Source organism: Peromyscus californicus, unplaced genomic scaffold (genome assembly GCF_007827085.1).
Source record: "Peromyscus californicus insignis strain IS unplaced genomic scaffold, ASM782708v3 Scaffold_6__1_contigs__length_162567912, whole genome shotgun sequence".
NCBI classification, from domain to species: Eukaryota; Metazoa; Chordata; class Mammalia; order Rodentia; family Cricetidae; genus Peromyscus; species Peromyscus californicus.
Genome location: NW_026294584.1, coordinates 99,395,627 through 99,415,570, shown reverse-complemented (window position 1 = coordinate 99,415,570; position 19,944 = coordinate 99,395,627). Strand labels below are relative to the sequence as shown.

At 40.5% G+C, this 19,944-nt stretch overlaps 1 protein-coding gene across 4 annotated transcripts in view; it reads right to left on the bottom strand.

The window, feature by feature from the left end:
* The window catches only part of Exoc6b (exocyst complex component 6B), a 519,570-nt gene extending 500,191 nt beyond the window's left edge, over positions 1-19,379 (bottom strand). For all 4 annotated transcript variants that reach the window (XM_052721826.1, XM_052721827.1, XM_052721828.1 and 1 more), the window contains exon 1: positions 19,163-19,379. In XM_052721826.1, coding sequence (XP_052577786.1) covers positions 19,163-19,272 — 110 coding nt within the window. In that variant the 5' untranslated portion in view covers positions 19,273-19,379. The remainder of the gene's footprint in view (positions 1-19,162) is intronic.
* Positions 19,380-19,944: the final 565 nt, after the last annotated feature.

Genomic DNA, 19,944 nt, shown 5'->3' with positions numbered 1-19,944 from the left:
CCACAGTGATCACTCAATGCAGATCTACATTGAAAAAGTACAAGCAGGGCAAAAGGAAATACAAAATGCACAATTTGAGGAGAAAAAAGAACACCAGAAAATATAATGTCTAAGCCTAGGTTTGTGCTAAAAGAGGTAAGGAGAAATGGAATGAAGGGAGTGATACCCACAGGTAAGACCCCACCTAGCTAATCATGCAACTCATAAAAAAGAAAATCCCCAGAGAATCTACTCCAAAATCAAAGTAAAGATTATTCAACAATGGAAAGAGATCAAAGGCTATATAAATGTAATTCAAGGAGGGGTCATATTCCATCCCAAACACAGAGCAATACTTGGCAGCAGCGGCCGGTGCTTCTGGCTTTAGATCTAGAATACAGGAGTAAAGGGGTTGTTCCTCTTTAGTTCAGGAAAACTGCTGAAGCCTGAAGGCATGTGGCCAGGGAGTCCCTGCATGCAGGCCCAGAGAGGCCATCACAGAAAGCTGAGAACATGAATCCTGAATTACACTGAAGATCCCAAGATGTTGGAGACGCCAGAATCATGGTCATGCACTAACCCACTGAACCTGTAAGCAAACTCCAATTAAATGCTTTCTTTTATAAGTTACCCTGGTCATGGTGTCTCTTCAAAGCAATAGAAAAGTAACTACAACAACTAGTGACTAAAATACTCAAGTCCTGGGCAGTGAAATGGCTCAGTAGGTAAAGGCACTTGTCACCTGATAACCTAGACTTCATCCCTGGAGCCCACATGATGGAAGGAAAGAACTGACACTCACAGATTGCCCTCTGACCTCCACATGTATGCCATGGCACACATATATATTTTTTCGTTCTCTCCCCACCCCCCCACACACACACATAATAAATAATGTAAAAAAAAGTCTAGCCTCTAATTTATTGCAAACATACTACCTGTGAGCTCCAGGGTTTCTGACCCCTTCTCACCACACCAAAAGGCACCAACACACACCTGGTACACATACTCAGAAACACATACAAATAAATCTTTTTTAAAATAAATAATTTTTTAATAATAAAGAAGTACTCCAATTTTATTCTATGCTTTTTTCAATCTTACTTTGGGCAAAGAGAATATGAGTTTATGATAAAACTTAAAAACTGTAAAACTTGGGTATAATTTTTATTTGAGTGAAGTTACACAAAATTAACCCTCATCTTTTATGCTTGCCGTTATCTAGATGGAAAATTTGAAGTTTATAAAATGGTTAGATTTACATTTACTTTCTGAAAAGTGATGTGTATGTAATTTTCCCTAACGTCAGATGTTTTCCTTTTCAAGGAACAAAACTACTCATAAAATACAAGAAATATAGGAAGTAAAATTAGTTGTATCATCTTTTTTCTGTGGTCAAGTTTATTTCTACTGGGAGTGAACACAGGATTTAAAAAATTCACACAATGAAGATGGATGAAAGTTACACCATGGGATATTCAGTTCATATAAACATGAATTAAATTAATGTTTTTGTAAATATTTTTATTCAGGTTGGTTTTTCTACAAAACATATAGGTTCAACTGTGGTAAATCTATCCTCTGTGATTTAACAATTGATCCAGTTCACAGCTCATTAAAATAACCATTCAGTTTTAAAGTAAATGAATATTGAAGTGGGAAAAGAGATTAATAAAAGCCAATAAAAAGAGGATGAAAAGATGGTTCAGGAGTTAAGAGCACTTGCTGCTCTTGCAGAAGACCCATGTTTGGTTCTCAGAACCCACAAAGAAACTCACAACTGTCTATAACTCCAGGCCCAGGGGATCTGACTCCCTCTGCTGGCTTCTGTGAGCACCAGACACATACACATACATACATGAAGGCAAAACACTCGCACATGCTTTTTTTATTTAAAAACCAACCTAGAGTGACTAGAGAAATGGCTCAGTGGTTAAGTTCAGTTGCTGCTCTTCAAAAGGATCTGGGTTCAGTTCCTAGCACCCACATGGCAATTCACAATCACCTATAAGTCCAGTTCCAGGGGACCCAGTACCCTCTCTTCTGCTCGTGAGTACTGTACACATGTGGTGCACACACATACACTCAAACACATACATAATAAGCAAATAGTTACTTTCATGTTTTTAAAAGCCAACACAGAAATAACGTTACCTGCAATTAAGCATCCTTTTCTTTTTGATACACAAAAATATATTAAAATTGACTTTAGTGTTTTCTTGGTCAAAAAAAAACATATATTATGGAAATTGCTGAAAAGCAAATGAGTAAAGAAACTAATATGAATCTTCCATCATGCGCTTGTCATCTATCTAACCAAAAGAAGAGGAGTGAGTGGAAGTGTATAAACCCTTTCCTCCCCAACTTGCTTTTTGGTCATGGTGCTTTCATTACAGCAATAGAAACCCTAACTGAGACAGTAACAATGACTAATTTATTCCCAGGTATACTTACAAGAAATCATTTAGCCAAAGTTCATATTGTTTGAAAAGTAGTCTGTGTTTGTGTGGGTATGCATGGAGACCAGCTGTCAACATGAGACGTCTTCCTCAACTGCTCTCCAATTTAATTTCTGAGATAGAATCTCTCACTGAAATTGGAGCTCACTGATCTGCTAGGTGAGATAGTCAGTAAGCTACAATTATCTTACAGTTTCAGCTTCACAAGTGCTGGGATTACAGCTGTCATCTCCCTAGTCCTTGCAAAGTATTCTTTTGCTGTTGTTGTTTTGTGTTTGTTTTGTTTTTCGAGACATGGTTTTTCTGTGTAGCCCTGGCTGTCCAGGAACTCACTTTGTAGACCAGGCTGGCCTCAAACTCACAGAGATCTGCCTGACTCTGTCTACCCAGTGATCTGCCTGACTCTGTCTACCAAGCGCTGGGATTAAAAGCGTGTGCCATCACCACCAAGTTTGAGATGTATTCTTAATTAGCTTATTTTAAGCATTAATGTTATGTAATTATGCATATTATTTTGTTTCTATTCTATTATTTTATATGTAATGTATAAAATGTTTACAGTACATTTGGGGATTTTGTTACTAGGAGGGGTTGTTTGGGGGTCCTTTTTTTTGTATCTGTGTCTATGTTCAGTTGTTCTTTATTTTTTTAGAACAGTATCTCATTATTTAACCCAAACTGGCCTAAGATTCCCAATCCTCCTACCTCAGCATCCGTAGGGCTGGAATTATAGGCATGAGCTCCACTATCAGCTGTATTAAATATATTTTAATAGCAGAATATATAGAAAAGAAACTATTTTTAAACACTTATAAAAATAATCTTTTTCTTTTAAAAAACAGGAAAACAACTGAACAAGTACACCACCAATAGATAAGCTAACATGGAAGGGCAAAACAAAGAACTATAGGCAACTAAGCAACGTTGAGAGCAGAAAAATATTCTTACGGACAATGACCCCTCTTATCCAATAGCAAATTATCAACCCTAAAATCATATACATACAAGCAACGTTAAATGAGTTGAGCAAGTGGAATCACTATACATGTGCATATATGCATAACTTTTTTTACATTTTAAAGAACCCTTGGATTTGAGAGAGAGCAAAAGTGGGCAGGACACAAGAGGAATTGAAGGGAAGGATGGAAAGGGGGAAAGGAAAGCATTCTACCACATAGTTACACTCTCAGCTCCCAAGATGATTCTTTTAATACTTTTTGGGGGGTTTTGGGGGTTTTTGTTTGTTTGTTTGTCTGTTTTGGTTTTTCTGGAGCTGAGGACCAAACCCAGGGCCTTGAACTTGCTAGGCAAGCGCTCTACCACTGAGCTAAATCCCCCAACCCCTCTTTTAACACTTTATACTAGCTGGGCATGCAGTTCAGTTGGTAGAGCACTTGCTTAGCATGTATAAAAACCTGGGTCTGGCCGGGCGGTGGTGGCGCACGCCTTTAATCCCAGCACTCGGGAGGCAGAGCCAGGCGATCTCTGTGAGTTCGAGGCCAGCCTGGGCTACCAAGTGAGTTCCAGGAAAGGCGCAAAGCTACACAGAGAAACCCTGTCTCGAAAAACCAAAAAAAAAAAAAAATGAGTCTGAACCCTAGAAATACATAAGTACATGCCTTGCTCTTAACACTAGGAGGTGAAGACAGGAAGATCAGAGATTCAAGGTCATCCTCAGCTTGAGGACAGCCTAGGCTACATGGGATCCAGTCTTTGAAAAAAAAAGAAAAATTCAGAAGGAAAAAAGTTCCTTTTCATTCTAAGATTTCAGTATTTTTCCTTTTTTATTTTTTTTTTTCTTTTCTGGTTTGGTTTGGTTAGGTTTTCTCTTTATGTGGCCCTGACTGTCCTGGAACTGGTTATGTAAACCAGGTTGACCCACAACTCAGAGATCTGCCTGCCTCTGCCTCTGAATGCAGAGATTTAAGTTGTGCCATCAAGTCTGGCTTCAACAGTTTTCCTAAAAACCAAATGACTTCCCTTTCATGTGATGCTTTGTGGTCTAAACTTACAGAAGAAAGAAATGACTAGTTGTGGCTACACCACAGTCTACTGAAATAGAAACTATAGGGTAAAATCAGAAATGCAGCCCTACAAATGGTAAATAAATAAAGCTTAAAAACCAGTTTTTAAAACAAACTCAAAATCTGGTGACTTCCCAAGGCAAAGTGGCTAGCTGTACACAAAACATCTGTATCAGCATACAGCCTAAATCCACTGTGTCATGGAGGAAAAAAGGCCTATTAAACACCTCTTGGTATTGTTAGCACATAAATGAAAGTCAAGTCTAGTTAATGTCCTGTTTGCTGATAACAGTTAAGAGATAAATACTTAAAATACCTTAAATAAAATAGGAGCCCCACCTAGTGTGACTCAAAAGAACAAATAAAATTTTCAACCTAATTATAAAAATACCTCCATGGGCAGCAGCAGGGGGCGCATGCCTTTAATCCCAGCACTCAGGAGGCAGAGCCAGGCAGATCTCTGCGAATTCGAGGCCAGCCTGGTCTACAGAGTGAGATCCAAGACAGGCACCAAAACTACACAGAGAAACCCTGTCTCGAAAAACCAAAAAAAAAAAAAAAAATACCTCCAGATAGTGCAAGTTATCAAAAGCCTGGTGATACTCAGGGCAACTTGCAGAAAACTCTGAACAATAATAAACTTGAAATTCCTGCTGACTACACAATGATAGAATCAGTGAGTAATACTCAAATCTCTAGGGGAAAAAAAGTGAGGATGATTCAACATACAATGGATCTATTAAATGGATCCAAGCATTATCATCTCAGGATAGCAAGTACATCATTTCTAAGCCTTTGGAGTTGCTAACCTGTGAAGAAACTAAACACACTAAACACAGAAAATTTAATTAAAAGATCCTTAATTAGAAGCTGGAGAGATGGCTCAGAGGTTAAGAGTACATAGTGCTCTTCCAAAGGACCCTGGTTTGGTTTCTAGCACCCAAATCGGGGTTAGCAACCATCATTCCAGTTCCAGGGGCTCCAGTACCCTCTTCTGGTCTTTGGACACTGCACCCAGAACATAATGCAGGCAAAACACTCATAAAATAAAAGTAAAATCCATCTATAAAATAAATAAAATTCCCTGGTCTGGAGATGAAGCTAAGTTCTTATCTAGTATGTGTAAGAGCGAGGTTTTACCCTAAAACTGAAGAAAAAAAATGACCAGTCTGCTTTGCTGGGCATGGTGGGTCATATCTATAATCCCAACATTTGAGAGGCAGAGGCAGGAGGATCCTGAGTTTGGAGGTAGGCTGGAGACACAATGAATTCAAGGGCAACATGGTGTACAACAGCCTGGAGCTTATGCAGTCTCAGGCCCTGAACCTCCTGGCTCCTGGCAACGATGGAGGCCTGAGATGATGAAACATTCACTTTCTGGATTGGACCTCCTCAAAGGACCACTGTGGTCCACGATAGCACAAGAGGTTATGTTGGTGTCTGTGGCCCATGCGGCTTCCCCAGACAGAGATGAAGCTTGAGATCTATAAGGACCTACACAGTCTGTGCTACACTATCCAATGCCTTGGTGATGTCCTAAGGCTTTGTTGCCTCAGTGCACCAAGTTGACGTGAGTGGCATGTGTAACCACCTGAGACCATGTTGAGGCTCATGGTCCATGCAGCAGTTGAGGGCCATGAGTGGATCAGGGGTCCTGATATGGACAATGTTCATGTTGAGTTCAGTGGCCCGAGTTACCACCAAATCCCATGCAGATGCCCGTGGTCAGGGTTGAAGTCTGAAGCCATGTTAATGTCTATGAGTGTGAAAGATTGCCTGTCCTACCCCTCACCAACAGCACTGCAGTGCAGGCAGTAGCATGGGTGTAGGACAGCTAGTCCCGCCTCATTCTAGCCACTGCAAAGCTTTCCTCAGCTGATAGCTTCTGGTGTGGATGCAGGCTGAGAAAGAATCTTCCTCCCTTTGGGGGGCTGGCCACTAGGAATCTGACCACGTTCCAGGCATATATGGGCAACACAAAATGGACTTGTCTTTTTTGGGAGTGGGAAGGTCATAGTGGACAGGGAGTGGACATGGAAAGACTGGGCAGTGAGTGATGGGAGAATATGATGTGAGATTCCCAAATAATCAATAAAAATTAAAAAGAAAAAAAAAAGAAGACATAAATGAAAATCTTCTAGGACTCTGCCTCAATTATCCTGACAATTTCCTCTTCTCCTATCAACAAACATTATAACTTAAAACTAATTTGAGCAGCAGGAAAACTGAGCTTCCAGGACCCAATTTACTGTCAGGTAACAAAAATAAAATTCCTTACCAAGCCTATATAGTGAGGGTAGGATATAAAAAAATACAAAGATGACCCATGAGATTCTTTTCAGAATTAACTTTAATAATAAACTCCTGGCTTACTTTAATAAACCTCTAACAAGGACAAATTCTAGGCCATGATGTCCAAAGCATGACTTTGATAATGGAGGTGATGACAGCTGACATCTAGTAAAACACTAAAGGCTTAATTTTCCTAGCCTAGCAATCTGCCAGAATTTAACTTACTGAAAAGAGGCCACTGTCTCTTTTTTCTAATGATGATAATGTATACTTCTATTTTTTTTTCAATTTTGCTCAGCTTTATTAAGTGTAATTGATAAGTTTACAGTGAAAGTGTCTTGCTGCAGATAAACATTATAAAATTACTAAGTCGAGGTAACCAGCCATCACTTCACATACTTAACACGTTTTATTGCTGACATTTAAGATCCACTCTTTGCAATTTTCAAGTACAGGTTTTTCTTATTCCTTAAAAAGACTTTACATTTATTTAACTTCATAATTCTGTGCTACAAAACTTTCACAGTGATTTCTGATCCTCAATAAAGAAAGCATACCGGACCCTGTCATGAGCAAGTTTAGCATACATGGATTCACCACAGGCCCTGCTGACCTGTTCTGTGTTAGATGTTCTCATACGGACTCTGAGTCTCACAGCACAAACCCCTAGAAGATGGAATGGGCACACACCACATGCAGATTTTGGGTTCTCTCAACCTTCTTTGTATGAAGGTAAACGATTCTATTACAAGGAGTTTTCTATTCAATTCTATTACAGCATAGTTTTGTCAGAGGCAGTTTGTAGAAAAGTCTGTGACAATACATCAATCACTGGACCATTCTGAAGAGCTACATTATTGTTTATAGTAACCATGATACATAACAGAACTCTAGAACATATTCAGCCTAACTAAAACATTGTACCCTGTGGCCAGTATCTCCTTATCTCCTTCCCAAGCAGTCTATGAGAACCACCATTCTAGCCTCTGTCTCTGAGTTCAACTGTTTTTGACTGTATAAGCTAAAACAATCAGTATTTCTGTATGTTTTTCTGTTCTAGGCTTATTTTATTTAGTATAATGTCTTCCAGATTAAGTCAGTTGTCAAAATGACAGGATTCTCTTCATTAAGTATGAGTTGTCTTCCACTGGGTGTATACATGCACTCCTTTAACACCATGTTACCTTCATCTATTGATGAATCATATTGGTTCTACTTTTAACTTTTTGAGGGATCTCCATACTATTTTCCATATTGGCTGTACCAAGGCACAATTCCATCAGCAGCCTATTGGAACAATACTTTTCTACACTATGAATATGTATTTCATTGGTTAATAAAAAAGCTGACAGGTCAGTAGCTGGGCAGGAAGTTAGGTGAGAAAGCCAAACTGAGAATTCTGGGAAGAAGGAGAGCAGAGTCAGGAGAGATGCCAGCCAGCTACCCAGGAAGCAAGACATGCTAGAGGGCAGGTAAAGCCACAAGCCATGTGGCAATACATAGATTAATAGAAATGGGTTAACTTAAATGTAAGAATTGGCTAGTAACAAGCTTGAGCTATCAACTGAGCATTTATTATCATATTCAGTCACTAAGTGGGTAATTTGGGACCAGGCGGTCAGGACAGGAAACGTCCGTTTACAGTCTATAGAGATTTCATTATATCTTTACCAACACTGACCTTGTCTTTTTTCTTTATTTTTTAAGTCATGGTCTTGTATAGTGCAGGCTGATCTTGAGTTCACTATGTAGCTGAGGCTGCCCTTGAACTCCGAGTTCTCCTGCTTTCACCTCCTAAGTGCTGGGATTAAGGTGTGTTCCACCAAGCTTTGTCTTTTTCATAATGACCATCTTGAACAGGTAAGAGGTAATAACATAATATCTCATTGCAGTTTTGATTTCATTTCTCTGATGATTAGAGATACCGAGTATTTTTTCATGTAACTACTAAAAAGAAGCCACTTTCTGAGTCAGTACTAGTCACACATATAAGCACTTAAACTTTAAAACTGACTTAAAAGTTCAAGCAAAACAGTCCTTACTTAGAAAGATGTTCTTCCTCTAGAATTATATAAGAAACACTTGGCAATTCCCTGCTCCTTAAAAACAGTCTTTTCTGAGCTGGGGGGTGGTGGCGCATACCTTTAATGCCAGCACTCAGGAGACAGAGGCAGGCGGATCTCTGTGAGTTGGAGGCCAGCCTGAGCTACAGCATGAGTTCCAGGAAAGGTTCCAAAGCTACACAGAGAAACCCTGTCTCTAAAAAAAAAAAAAAAAAAAAAAAAAAGGAAAAAAATGGTCTTTTCTGGTCGGAGAGCTGAACCTGAGCCATTATTTCAAAGAACAGTGTCTTGCAGGCAACTCTATCTTGAGAAGTCTATACCCACCCTTATTATTGTGTCTACAACTGCCCTTTCCTTAACACACACACACACACACACACACTAAACCATTTTCTTAAAAAAAAAAAAAAAAAAAAAACCCTCCAACTTTCAGGAAAAAACAATTCTGCTTACCCTCAATAAAAAAATGCAGTAGATAGAGAGAGGTCATTGGTGAAGTACATGAGTGCACAAAGCCCTGAGTTATATACAAAACAAATGAGCACATGAAAATATGTTCAACATCATTAACAACCAGAACAAAAATTAAAACTACAACGAAGCCAGATGCAGTAGCAAAAGTGGAGGCAGGAGAACATCAGGAGGTCAAGGCCAGCCTCAGCTACCTAAGGACCAGTTTAAAAAAAAAAAAAACCCTACAATGAAATATTGTTACATATATAACATACTAACCAAACTTCTAAAGATGGCAACACCAAATGCTGATAAAGATGTGAAGGAATTAGAACCCTTTGACAAGCAAGTTACCAGAACACTAGCAATTCTACTCCTTGATACACTAAAAGAATCAAAAACACTAAAAGAATCAAAAACAGATGTTCACAGAAAAATCTATACACATATGTTTATATGGGAGCTTTGTTTATAATAGCCAAAACCCAGAGACAACCAAGATATCTTTGTGAGTAAATGATAAATTGTGGTACAGTTATACTATGGAAAACTACTCAGTAATTTAAAATAAAAACAGCAAACTATTGCTACATTATAAGAAATGAATAAACGTCAGTGCTAAGTGGAAAAAGTCAAACCTAAAATGTTATGTAGGATATGTAAGGTATGGTTCTTTGAAAACCTGATACAAAAACACATGACTGGTTGTCAGGATTGGAAGAGGAAATACAGGCACAGAGAAATGGGCCAAGCTATGAGAAAGTACCCTGAGTGCTCCTCGTGGTGATCAATTATGTTAATCTTGACTGTCAAGGTACAATGTCAATACTGCGGATCTGACATTGTTAACAGTGGTTTTTACAAGATGCTCTCAATGGGAGAAACTGAGTAAAGAGTACAGGGGAATCCCTGTATTATTTTGTACAACTACATGTGAATTTATAGTCATCTAAAAATTATTCAAAACCTAAAACATATATTCAGTCAGATCCACATCTATTTTAAAAGTTTTTCTTGCCAGTGGGAAGGAGGCAGAGTCTCATTATGAACCCCAGACTATCTTAGAACTTAATATGTGGCCCAGACTGCATCCAAATTGAGATTCTCCTGCCTCCACCTCTCAAGTTCTGAGATTACAGGCCTGCACTACCATGACTGTCTGAATGCTTTCAATTTTATTTTCATTGGATTTCAAGAGCTATTCTCATCCGACCTTCTTCTTTCTTTTGTTTCTCCAATGCTACCAGTCTCCACGACAGCTCTTCTTTACAAATGTCATAAAACTTCTTCACCTCACACAAACTCAAACATTTGACTAGCTCTATTATTACCTTTTTTTCCAAATGTGTTCCATAAATGGCACTCCTTAAATCAAAGTCCATACAAAAACCAACCAGGTCCGGCGTCTGTTATTTTTATACATCCATATTGCTTGACAGGATCACAGTCCATACAGAACCTTTAGAATTTTACTGTTTATTAGAGGCAGATCTTCCCCAGGAAACAGACATTGTTTTCACAATGATGATGCTTACTCATTTGCTTGAATATTTCACCAAACAATGTGTGTTTTAAAGTTCTAAGGAAGATTTAAAAAAAAAAAAAAAGCAAGCACCAATGTAAAGAAACAAGTAAAGACACAACTTTCAAAACAGAAAAAAATGCACAAGTTTTAAAAATACAGATGCTGCCAGGAGTGGTGGGACACACCTCTAATCCCAGCACTTGGGAGGCAGAGGCAGGCGGATCTCTGTGTTCCAGACCAGCCTGGTCTACAGAGCAAGTTCCAGGACAGCCAGGGCTACACAGAGAAGCCCTGTCTCAAAAAAAACAAAATATAATAATAAATATAATACAGATGCTGCAAATAGGAAGAATAAGACTAGGCAGGGAATATGTACAAAGGACCTGGTGTTCTACTCTATAATACCAGAACAACAAACATGCTTGAGACATGCCAGGCCTATAAAACCTACAAAACCAGGTCTATAAAGTCTATTCTCCTACAATTTTTACTCAAAAACTATGTAAAGTGAGGACAGCAAAATGGCTTAGGAAGTAAAAGCACTTGCTGCACATGCTTAATGACCTAAATTCAATCCCCAGAATCCACATGAAGGTGGAAGGAGAGAACTGACTCTACAAACTTGCCCTCTGACTCTACACACACATCAAAGCAAGTACGCATATGCACATACATAAAAAACAGTAATTTTTTAAATTTTATATAAAGCTAGAGAGCCCATACTTTAATTCAATCATCATTTTTAGCAAATGAACATCATTACTTATCTAACATACAGTATAACAATTACTTGGAGTCTTTTTTTTTTTTTTTTTTTTTTTTTGAGACAGGGTTTCTCTGTGCAGCTTTGCGCCTTTCCTGGGATTCACTTGGTAGCCCAGGCTGGCCTCGAACTCACAGAGATCCGCCTGGCTCTGCCTCCAGAGTGCTGGGATTAAAGGCGTGCGCCACCACCGCCCGGCTACTTGGAGTCTTAAACTCTCAAAGAATGGAAATCTTACAATGAACCAGGCGCAGTGATGCGCACGCCTAATCCCGGCATGAAGGGGGAAGTGGCAACAGGAACAAGAGGCATCCTAAACCACATGAGTTCCAGGCCAGCTTAGACTACATAAGACTACACAAGACTCTATCAAAAAAAAAATCAAAAAGCTAAATACATAAATACTCAAATACTTAGAACTGTTTGTGGCTATTATTACTGATTTTGCTTTTGCATAATCATCAATCTGTTCTCAACCCACAGTTAAATGAAGAAATAATGTAGTACAATACAAGCCGCATGTTAACTCTTCAAGACAGAACAACATGTAGCACTTTACCAGAGTTCTAACCCCATATGTATCATTACAAAAAAAAAAAAAAAAAAAAAAAAAAAAAAAAACACTGAATCTCTGTGTTTGATCCCACACCTTCCATCCCAGCACTCAGAAGGCAGAGACAGGCAGATCCCTATGAATTCAAGGCCTCCTTGGTCTGCACAGTGAGTTCCTAGCCAGCCAGGACTATATAGAGAAACCTTGTCTCAAAACACAAAACAAATAACATTGAGGCAAAGGACTAAGTTCTAGGCCACTTAGATGTTTCAATGTGTAGCTTAAATTAGTTGTGCAAATATCTATTACATGCTTAAACTTATCATTCACTTATTAAGAATTAATATCTGAACTCTTAAAAAAAAACTGCATCTGGAGCAGGGTAAGTTCCAGACATTACAACTAAACAGTTTCCTTAGTCAGAAATAAATGTTCCAGCCAGCATATTTTCTAAATTACGTATTTTAACATACAATATCTATAATTACTAGTTTGATTGGCAAAGTTTCAAACAGGAAAGATTGACTGGCTTTTTTTTAACCTCAAATTTTAAATTATTCTAAACAAAATTATTATGGCACTGATGGCATTAATTTCCATGCTAGCGCATTCCCAAATGAGAAGAACCTTGGCCCTGTCCTTGGTACTCTCTCTCATTTGGTTTAACTGTAGGTTTTGAAACAGGATCACAATTTATATCCCACATGGAACTCAAGATCTGCCATGCTGAGATCACAGGTATGAGCCACCATCCAGTTTACACTGATTCTTTTAGAGACATAGAATAGCTTATTCAGGTTCTTCAAACTCATAAAAAATACTAATTATATTCACAGTTGGTTCACTTTTAAAACATGTATCACTCTATAAGTATAAAAAAACCGGGAAGTGATACATTTAGTAAGAAGGCGCAGAAAAACATAACCTGAACTTATTGATATTCATTTATTGGCAAAAAAAAAAACTTGGCTACAAAACTAACACACACACACACACACACACACACTGCAGATATTCATCCATATCAGAAACCATGGAGACTGGACATGCTGCACTAAGGAAGTGACCTATTGCTTTCACAAACTGCACACTAATTGTGGTGGTTTGAAGGAGAATACGCCCCCATAGGCTCATATATTTGCATGCTTAGTCCCCACTTGATGAACTGTTTAGGAGGATTAGAAGGGGTGGCCTTGATGGAGAAAGTGTGTCCTTGCTGTAGGAGGTGTGCCACTTGGGATGGATGGGCTCTGAGGTTTCAAAAGACCCAGTTTCTCACTCTGTCTGCTGCCTACTATCAGGATGTAAAACTACCAGCTACTTCTTCAGCACCATGTCTGCTGGCAACCTGGCAAACTTCCCACCCTGATGATAATGAACTAACCCTCTGAAACTGTACGTAAGCACCCAATTAAATTCTTTCTTTTATAGGAGCTGCCTTACTCATAGTGTCACTTCACAGCAATAGAACAGTAACAACGACACTGGTTAAACTATATGCTTTCACCAAAACTGACCGTAAAAACTTACTCATTAGCTTTTAGACATTGCTCAATCTAAGTTAACATCATACAGAGCATGATGTCAGGATTTGTAGGAAAAACAATTTTCTAGTTTTAAACTCAGAGCCAAGAATAACCCAGGCACGGTGGGTGACACGTGGCTTTAATTCTAGCCTTTTGGGACGTGAAGGCAGCATGATCTGCAGTTCAAGGTCATCCTCAGCCTCATAGTAGTTCACATAGCCAGCCTTAACTATGAGACCTGTCTAGAAAGTTGGGGAGGGGCTGGAAAGATGGCCTGGAGGTTAAGAGCACTGGCTGCTCTTCCAGAAGAATGAGGTTTAATTCCCAGCACCCACTGACAACAGTATGTAACTCCAGCTCCAGGGAATCCAACATCCTCTTCTGGCCTACACAGGCACTGAACACATGGTGGACAGACATACACATACACGTAAAATTAAAAAATAAAATAAAATTTTCAGGACCAGGGAGATGGCTCCGTGGGTTTTAAAGGCACTCGCCACCAAGCCTGACAACCACAGTTCAATCCTCAAGACTGCCTTGGTAGAAAGAGAGAACTGAATCCCACAAGTTGTCCTCTGACCTTCACATGCCCACACACACTGTGGCATACACACAAAATAAATAGATAAAATGCAATTCTTTAATATATTTTTAAAGCAGATGGGCAAGATGACTTGGGAGGTTAAAAGCACTTAATGAAAACTTGATGGCCTGAGATCAATGTCTGGAATTGGAAGGACAACTAACTTCATAAAGTTGCCCTGATTCCACACAAGCTCCATGGTCTGTATGCACCCCCACATATATCATACACACACACAATAATAATCATTTCAATCATTTTATACTTATAATTATAAATTAATGTTATTAAAAGAAGTTACAAGTATAAAAATAAGTAATCCATAATGAGTGATGCCTTTTCCTTCAATGACTGCCAGGTATAGACTTTATCGGAATCCACTGAAAGGTTTTCATATACTTCTTTCCTATTAAAATTCACAACAGGCAACACTACTAACCTGTTAAAAATCGATGTTAGGATTAACGATAGATTCTTTTGGTTCTTACCGAAGGGAGTTAAGAGGCAGGAATACATCAAGAATTCAAGGGCAGCCTCAGTTACATGGCAATTGTGAGGCCAGCCTGGGGTTCCAGAGACCTTGTCTCAAAGATAAAAAATGAAACATTCTTCTGATGTCTATTTTTGTATAAGTAAATGAAAATCTTGGAGAACGGGGCAATCTGATTTCCTAATTGGCAGACGATAGACTCTCTCTTGCTCTAGATGCCTTCAGCAAAAGGGCTATCAGTCAAGCAGACAGCCAAACCACCATTACACCACTAGACATTTGGAACACACTGCAGCTGCCTTGGGGAAGCTCCACAATGATCTCAACTGCTTGGTCTGATCTCCATAAATAAAAGCATAAGTACACATACAAAAAAAAACCCACAGGACATAGGACATTGTTCCTAACAACCCCAAAATGGAAATGATCTAAATATACACCAATTTGACGAACAAATAAAATGTGATACAAGTACATCCATACAATGGAGTATTACTCAGCAATAAAAAGAAATGAAGTTCAGATACTCATCCATATGGATGAACCTTGAGAATATTACCATAAGTAGCAAAAAAATAATTCTTGTATAAATCTATTTACACAAAATGTGCAGATGTCTAAAGTAGCAAGTAAGAAGCTGGATGTGGTGGTGCACAACTGTAATCCCAGCATTTAGGAGGTGGAGGCAAAAAGACCTGGAGTGCAAAGTTATCTTAGGCTACACATAGTTCAAGGACAGCCTTGAAAAAATAAATAAATAAAAAAGAGAAAAGTGAGAGTGGCATGGGGAGAGGAAACAAAATGAAAAATGATTCTCAAAGAGTATGTGTTTGTTTGGGGAAGGATAAAACAGTTCTAAATTAGACTACGGTGATTGTTGCACAACTCTATGAATATACTACAAATCATTCAGCTACACATTTTAAACAATATGTAGATCATACATTATTACATGAATTGTATCTCAAGAAAGCTGCTTTTTAAAGACAGGGTTTCATATACCCCAGGCTGGTCTTGAACTTGCTATGTAGCCAAGGATGACCCTGAACTCCCCATCTTCCTTCCATCCAAATGCTGGGATTACAGACATGAACCACCATACCCAGCTCTAAAGCTGCTTTTTAAATGGCAATGTATTTCATTATTCAAGTTAAAAATTTAAAAACAAAATTTTAAGTACAATTAGAGTGAATGCCAATTGCTCTGACCCACCAAGCAAAATAAGGAAATGACTACTATTGGTTAAATAATATGATAAGAGTAGAAATACAGACATGAGATTTGAAAATGAAAACATGGAGCTATTGTCCATAACTGATTTGGAATCAGAATGTTAGTACTTGAAATGTGAGGGAAAGCTGGCTGTGCATCATAACCCCTGATCACCAAGGCTGACTGAGCTGATATGGCTAGCTAGGCAAGTGTTCCCTTCCCTCTTCACTGCTCTGTGACCTTCCCAAGCTGCACTCAAGAGGATGACCTCCATGAACAAACGATTCTCTTCAGCCAAGGTTGAAGTGTAGCTGGGTTTCTATGCCACAGCCTCAAAAGAAGCTCTCAGCCAGGCATGATTGCTGCATGTCTTAATCTTTGAGGCCAGCATCATTTACATGGTCAACAAATTAATTAATTGACTGACTGATTAATTAATTCCAAATCCTTGGGCCAGAGACAGCAAGCAGGTCTCTGGTTCACTAGGTAAAGGCACTTGATGCCAAACCTAAGATCAATCCTCTGAACTCACATGGTAAAAGAAGAGAACCTATCCTGCAAGTTGTCCTCTGACCTCCACGATGTGCCATGGCATCAACATGTCTGTTCATATACTAACACATACATACATACATACATACATACATGAATGTTTAAAAAAAATTTTTTAATCCAGCCTGGAGAGATGGCTCAGTGGTTAAGAGTACTGGTTGCTCTTCCAGAGAACCCAGGTTCAATTCCCAGCACCCACACCTGTCTATAACTCCAGTTCCAGGGCTTCTGACACCCTCACACAGACATACATGCAAGCAAAACACAAATATAAAGTAATTTTTAAAAATTTAATCCAAATCCTCTAACAATATAGTCAAGAAAAACAACTAAAATGGATTGGGTCATCTGATAGTTCCTGGACTTTTTTAATTGTTATTAACAATGTCCCAATAAAGTAAAAGATTTAATTCATGCACAACCACAGAACAAGAAAAAGAATTCAGTGATAATAATGAGAAAATCTGGGTAGAATGGACAACATGTTTAAATTATAACATATACATTTTTTGTTTGTTTGTTTGTTTTTCGAGGGACAGGGTTTCTCTGTGAAACAGTCCTGGCTGTCCTGGAACTCACTCTATAGACCAGGCTGGCCTCGAACTCACAATGATCCGCCTGGCTCTGCCTCCCGAGTGTTGGGATTAAAGGCATGTGCCACCACTGCCCAGCAATATATACATTACTAAAGCCAAGACATCAGAAAATTAAACACCAAAATTCAGTTTATACAACTATGTACTACTGATGCTAGACATGTAGTTCAATTGGTAGGATGCTCACCTAACAGGCAGGAAGCCCTGGGTTCAATCCCTAGTATGGCATAAAGCTAAGCACGGTGGTGCTAGACTGTAATCCCAGCACTTAGGAGGTGTGGGTATGATGAGGATGAGAAGTTCAAGGGTATTCTCAGCTAGACAGCAAGTATGAGGACAGCCTAGGATACAGGAAACTACATCTCCCCTCCAAAAAATGAACATACTAAATCACAGTAAACTAAATTTATGATACTAAATAAGTTATTTATTGCATAAAACAACAGCAACTGAAAGCTACAAGCAACTCAAGACAACAAGGATGGTGCTCTGATAAGGAATCCTTCCTAAACTCTGGTGATCCCAAATACTCAATTCAGCAGCCAAATTAAGAGACTAGAACGTAACATTTTCAGTCACTCTAATAACATTTTAGTTACTGAAAGGCAAACAGTAATAGCTGCTAACAACACATTTAGGAGAATATTAGTGAGTGACCCCGGACTTTATAAAGGACCATGAAATGAAAATCACTGGCCTTTCACAACATAAGAAAATAGGAAACGAGAGGAACATGATGGTCATGATCATGATACGAAGAGGACAGGGAAGCAATTGTGTGAAAGAACTGGCACAAAATAGGGGAGAGCTAAAAGTCACCTAGGGGTGTACTAGGGGTTCAACTCAGTGGTAAAGCATTGTTGTAGCATTCGGGAGGCCCTGGTTCAAACCTGAGCAGTGAAAAAAAAAAGTGGGGGAGGGATACAAGCTATTAAGGACAGTTATTTCCAGGGGATGACACCAAGCAAACTTGCTTGGCACTAACCATGGAGCCTGGAGAAGAAAGCTGTGCAAGTGAAGCTAAAAGCAAAAGTCCTCAGCCTTCGGTCATTCTTCACCGGGACAATTCTCCCCATGAAAAGGTAAGCAATGATTACCGGGTTCTGGAGGGAGGAGCACTGGGCCAACGCTGTACGAGGAGGGGGAAAGTGATTTTCAACGCACAGACTGAACGGAGACCAGTAAGCACCACAGGAGAGGACCAGGAGGAACTAGTTCTAGGATATCAGGAAACTGCGGGGGTTCAAAACTGGTCTTGGTGAATAATTTTCAACAGGAAGTATAGCAGATGGTAATCCCCAACTAAGGCAGAACAAAAGTAGTGAAGGATCTGTGGGCTGGGCACAGTTCAGCTGAAGAGGGCTTGCCTGGCACACTACAAGACACTGTGTTCCATCCCCAGCGCCACAAAGGAAAAAAAGGAAAGGCAGGGGGTCCATGTGCAGAGTGCCTGGGCTGAGAACTAGACACCCATTTGTCTTCCCTTGTGACCTTGAACAAGTCACTTCACTTCCCTGTGCCTCCTCAGACACCGGGGGATAGCAACTGTACCCCAGCGGTAGGACTGCTCAATGGCTTCCATGGATGTATTTGTACATCAATTCGCACAGTGCCTGGCGCTTTGTGTAACAAGTGCAAGGTAATTAAGCGGAGAAAGGCCAGGTACGTTCTGACAGCTCCACGGGCAATGCAGGTGGAAGTGTCTATTGGAGAAAGTGTCAGGGGAGGGAGCAAAGAGCAGGTCCAGGTGTAGGCAAGGTCCCGGGGCTGCACTTGGGCGGGGTCGTCCTCACGAACTGGGCTCTCAGGTGAGGGAAGGTAGAACTCTTCCTCCAGGACCGAGATAACCAGGACGCTCTCAGAGGAGCTGTGATGGGCAGTTCCAATGCGCGCAGAGCCGGCACCCGCTCCTGACTGAAGAGCTGCTGACCGAGAAGGGAGCGGCGGCCCAGCAGAACCGCGCCTCACCCTCTCTCTTCAGACAGGCTCCCCAGCAGGGCCTCGCCCAGGACGCGGGACACCCGCGGCTCACCCCTCTGCCAGCCGCCGCGCTCCGCCCGCTCCCGCCGACCCGGCCCCGCCCCGGTACCTGAGCGTGGGCCCGATACAGGCCGTGTCTGTGCTCTCAATCTCCCTCAGGATCCGCTCGTGTTCCGCTGCCGTCTCCAGGCTCTCCTCCGCCATCTTCGCCCGCTCCATCGCAGGGCACGGACGCGCGGCCCTCACTCAGCGAGTACCCCTCGCTCCCTCAGCCTAGGCTCCACGGCCGCTGGGCCAGCACCCCGCAGCGCGACCCCGCCCTCGGATGCCACGCCCCCAGGCGTCAGCCCGGCCGCGAGCGTCGCGCACAGCCCGCTGGGATTTGTAGTTCACTGAGCCGGGCGGAGCTGGGTTGTCCATTCATGCGTTGAGTTTGCGCTAATTGCTGCGACCTTGATGTAGATCCAGAGCACTTTATGACACCTGTATACAGTGACAGTGTATACACCTGTATGTGTATACAAATCAGGCAGTGGTACTAACTATGCGCAATGTTTTAATGTGTATGGGTATCTTGCGTGCATATATGTCTGTACGCTACATGAATGCTTGGTGCCCCAGGAAGCCAGGAGAGGGTGTCAGATCACCTGGGACTGGAGCTACAGATGGTTGTGAGGCGCCTTGTGGGTGCAAGGAATGGAACTCCAATCGTCTGGAAGAGCCACAAATGCTCTTATCGACTGAGCCATATCCAGCCCCTAAATATGAAGCCCAGAAACTCATGATCCCCTGCCTTCACTTCTTTTTTTTTTTTTTGAGATTGTAATATAATTACAAGATTTCTCTCCTTCCCTTTCCTCCCTCCAAGACTTCCCATATATCCCTCCCCAC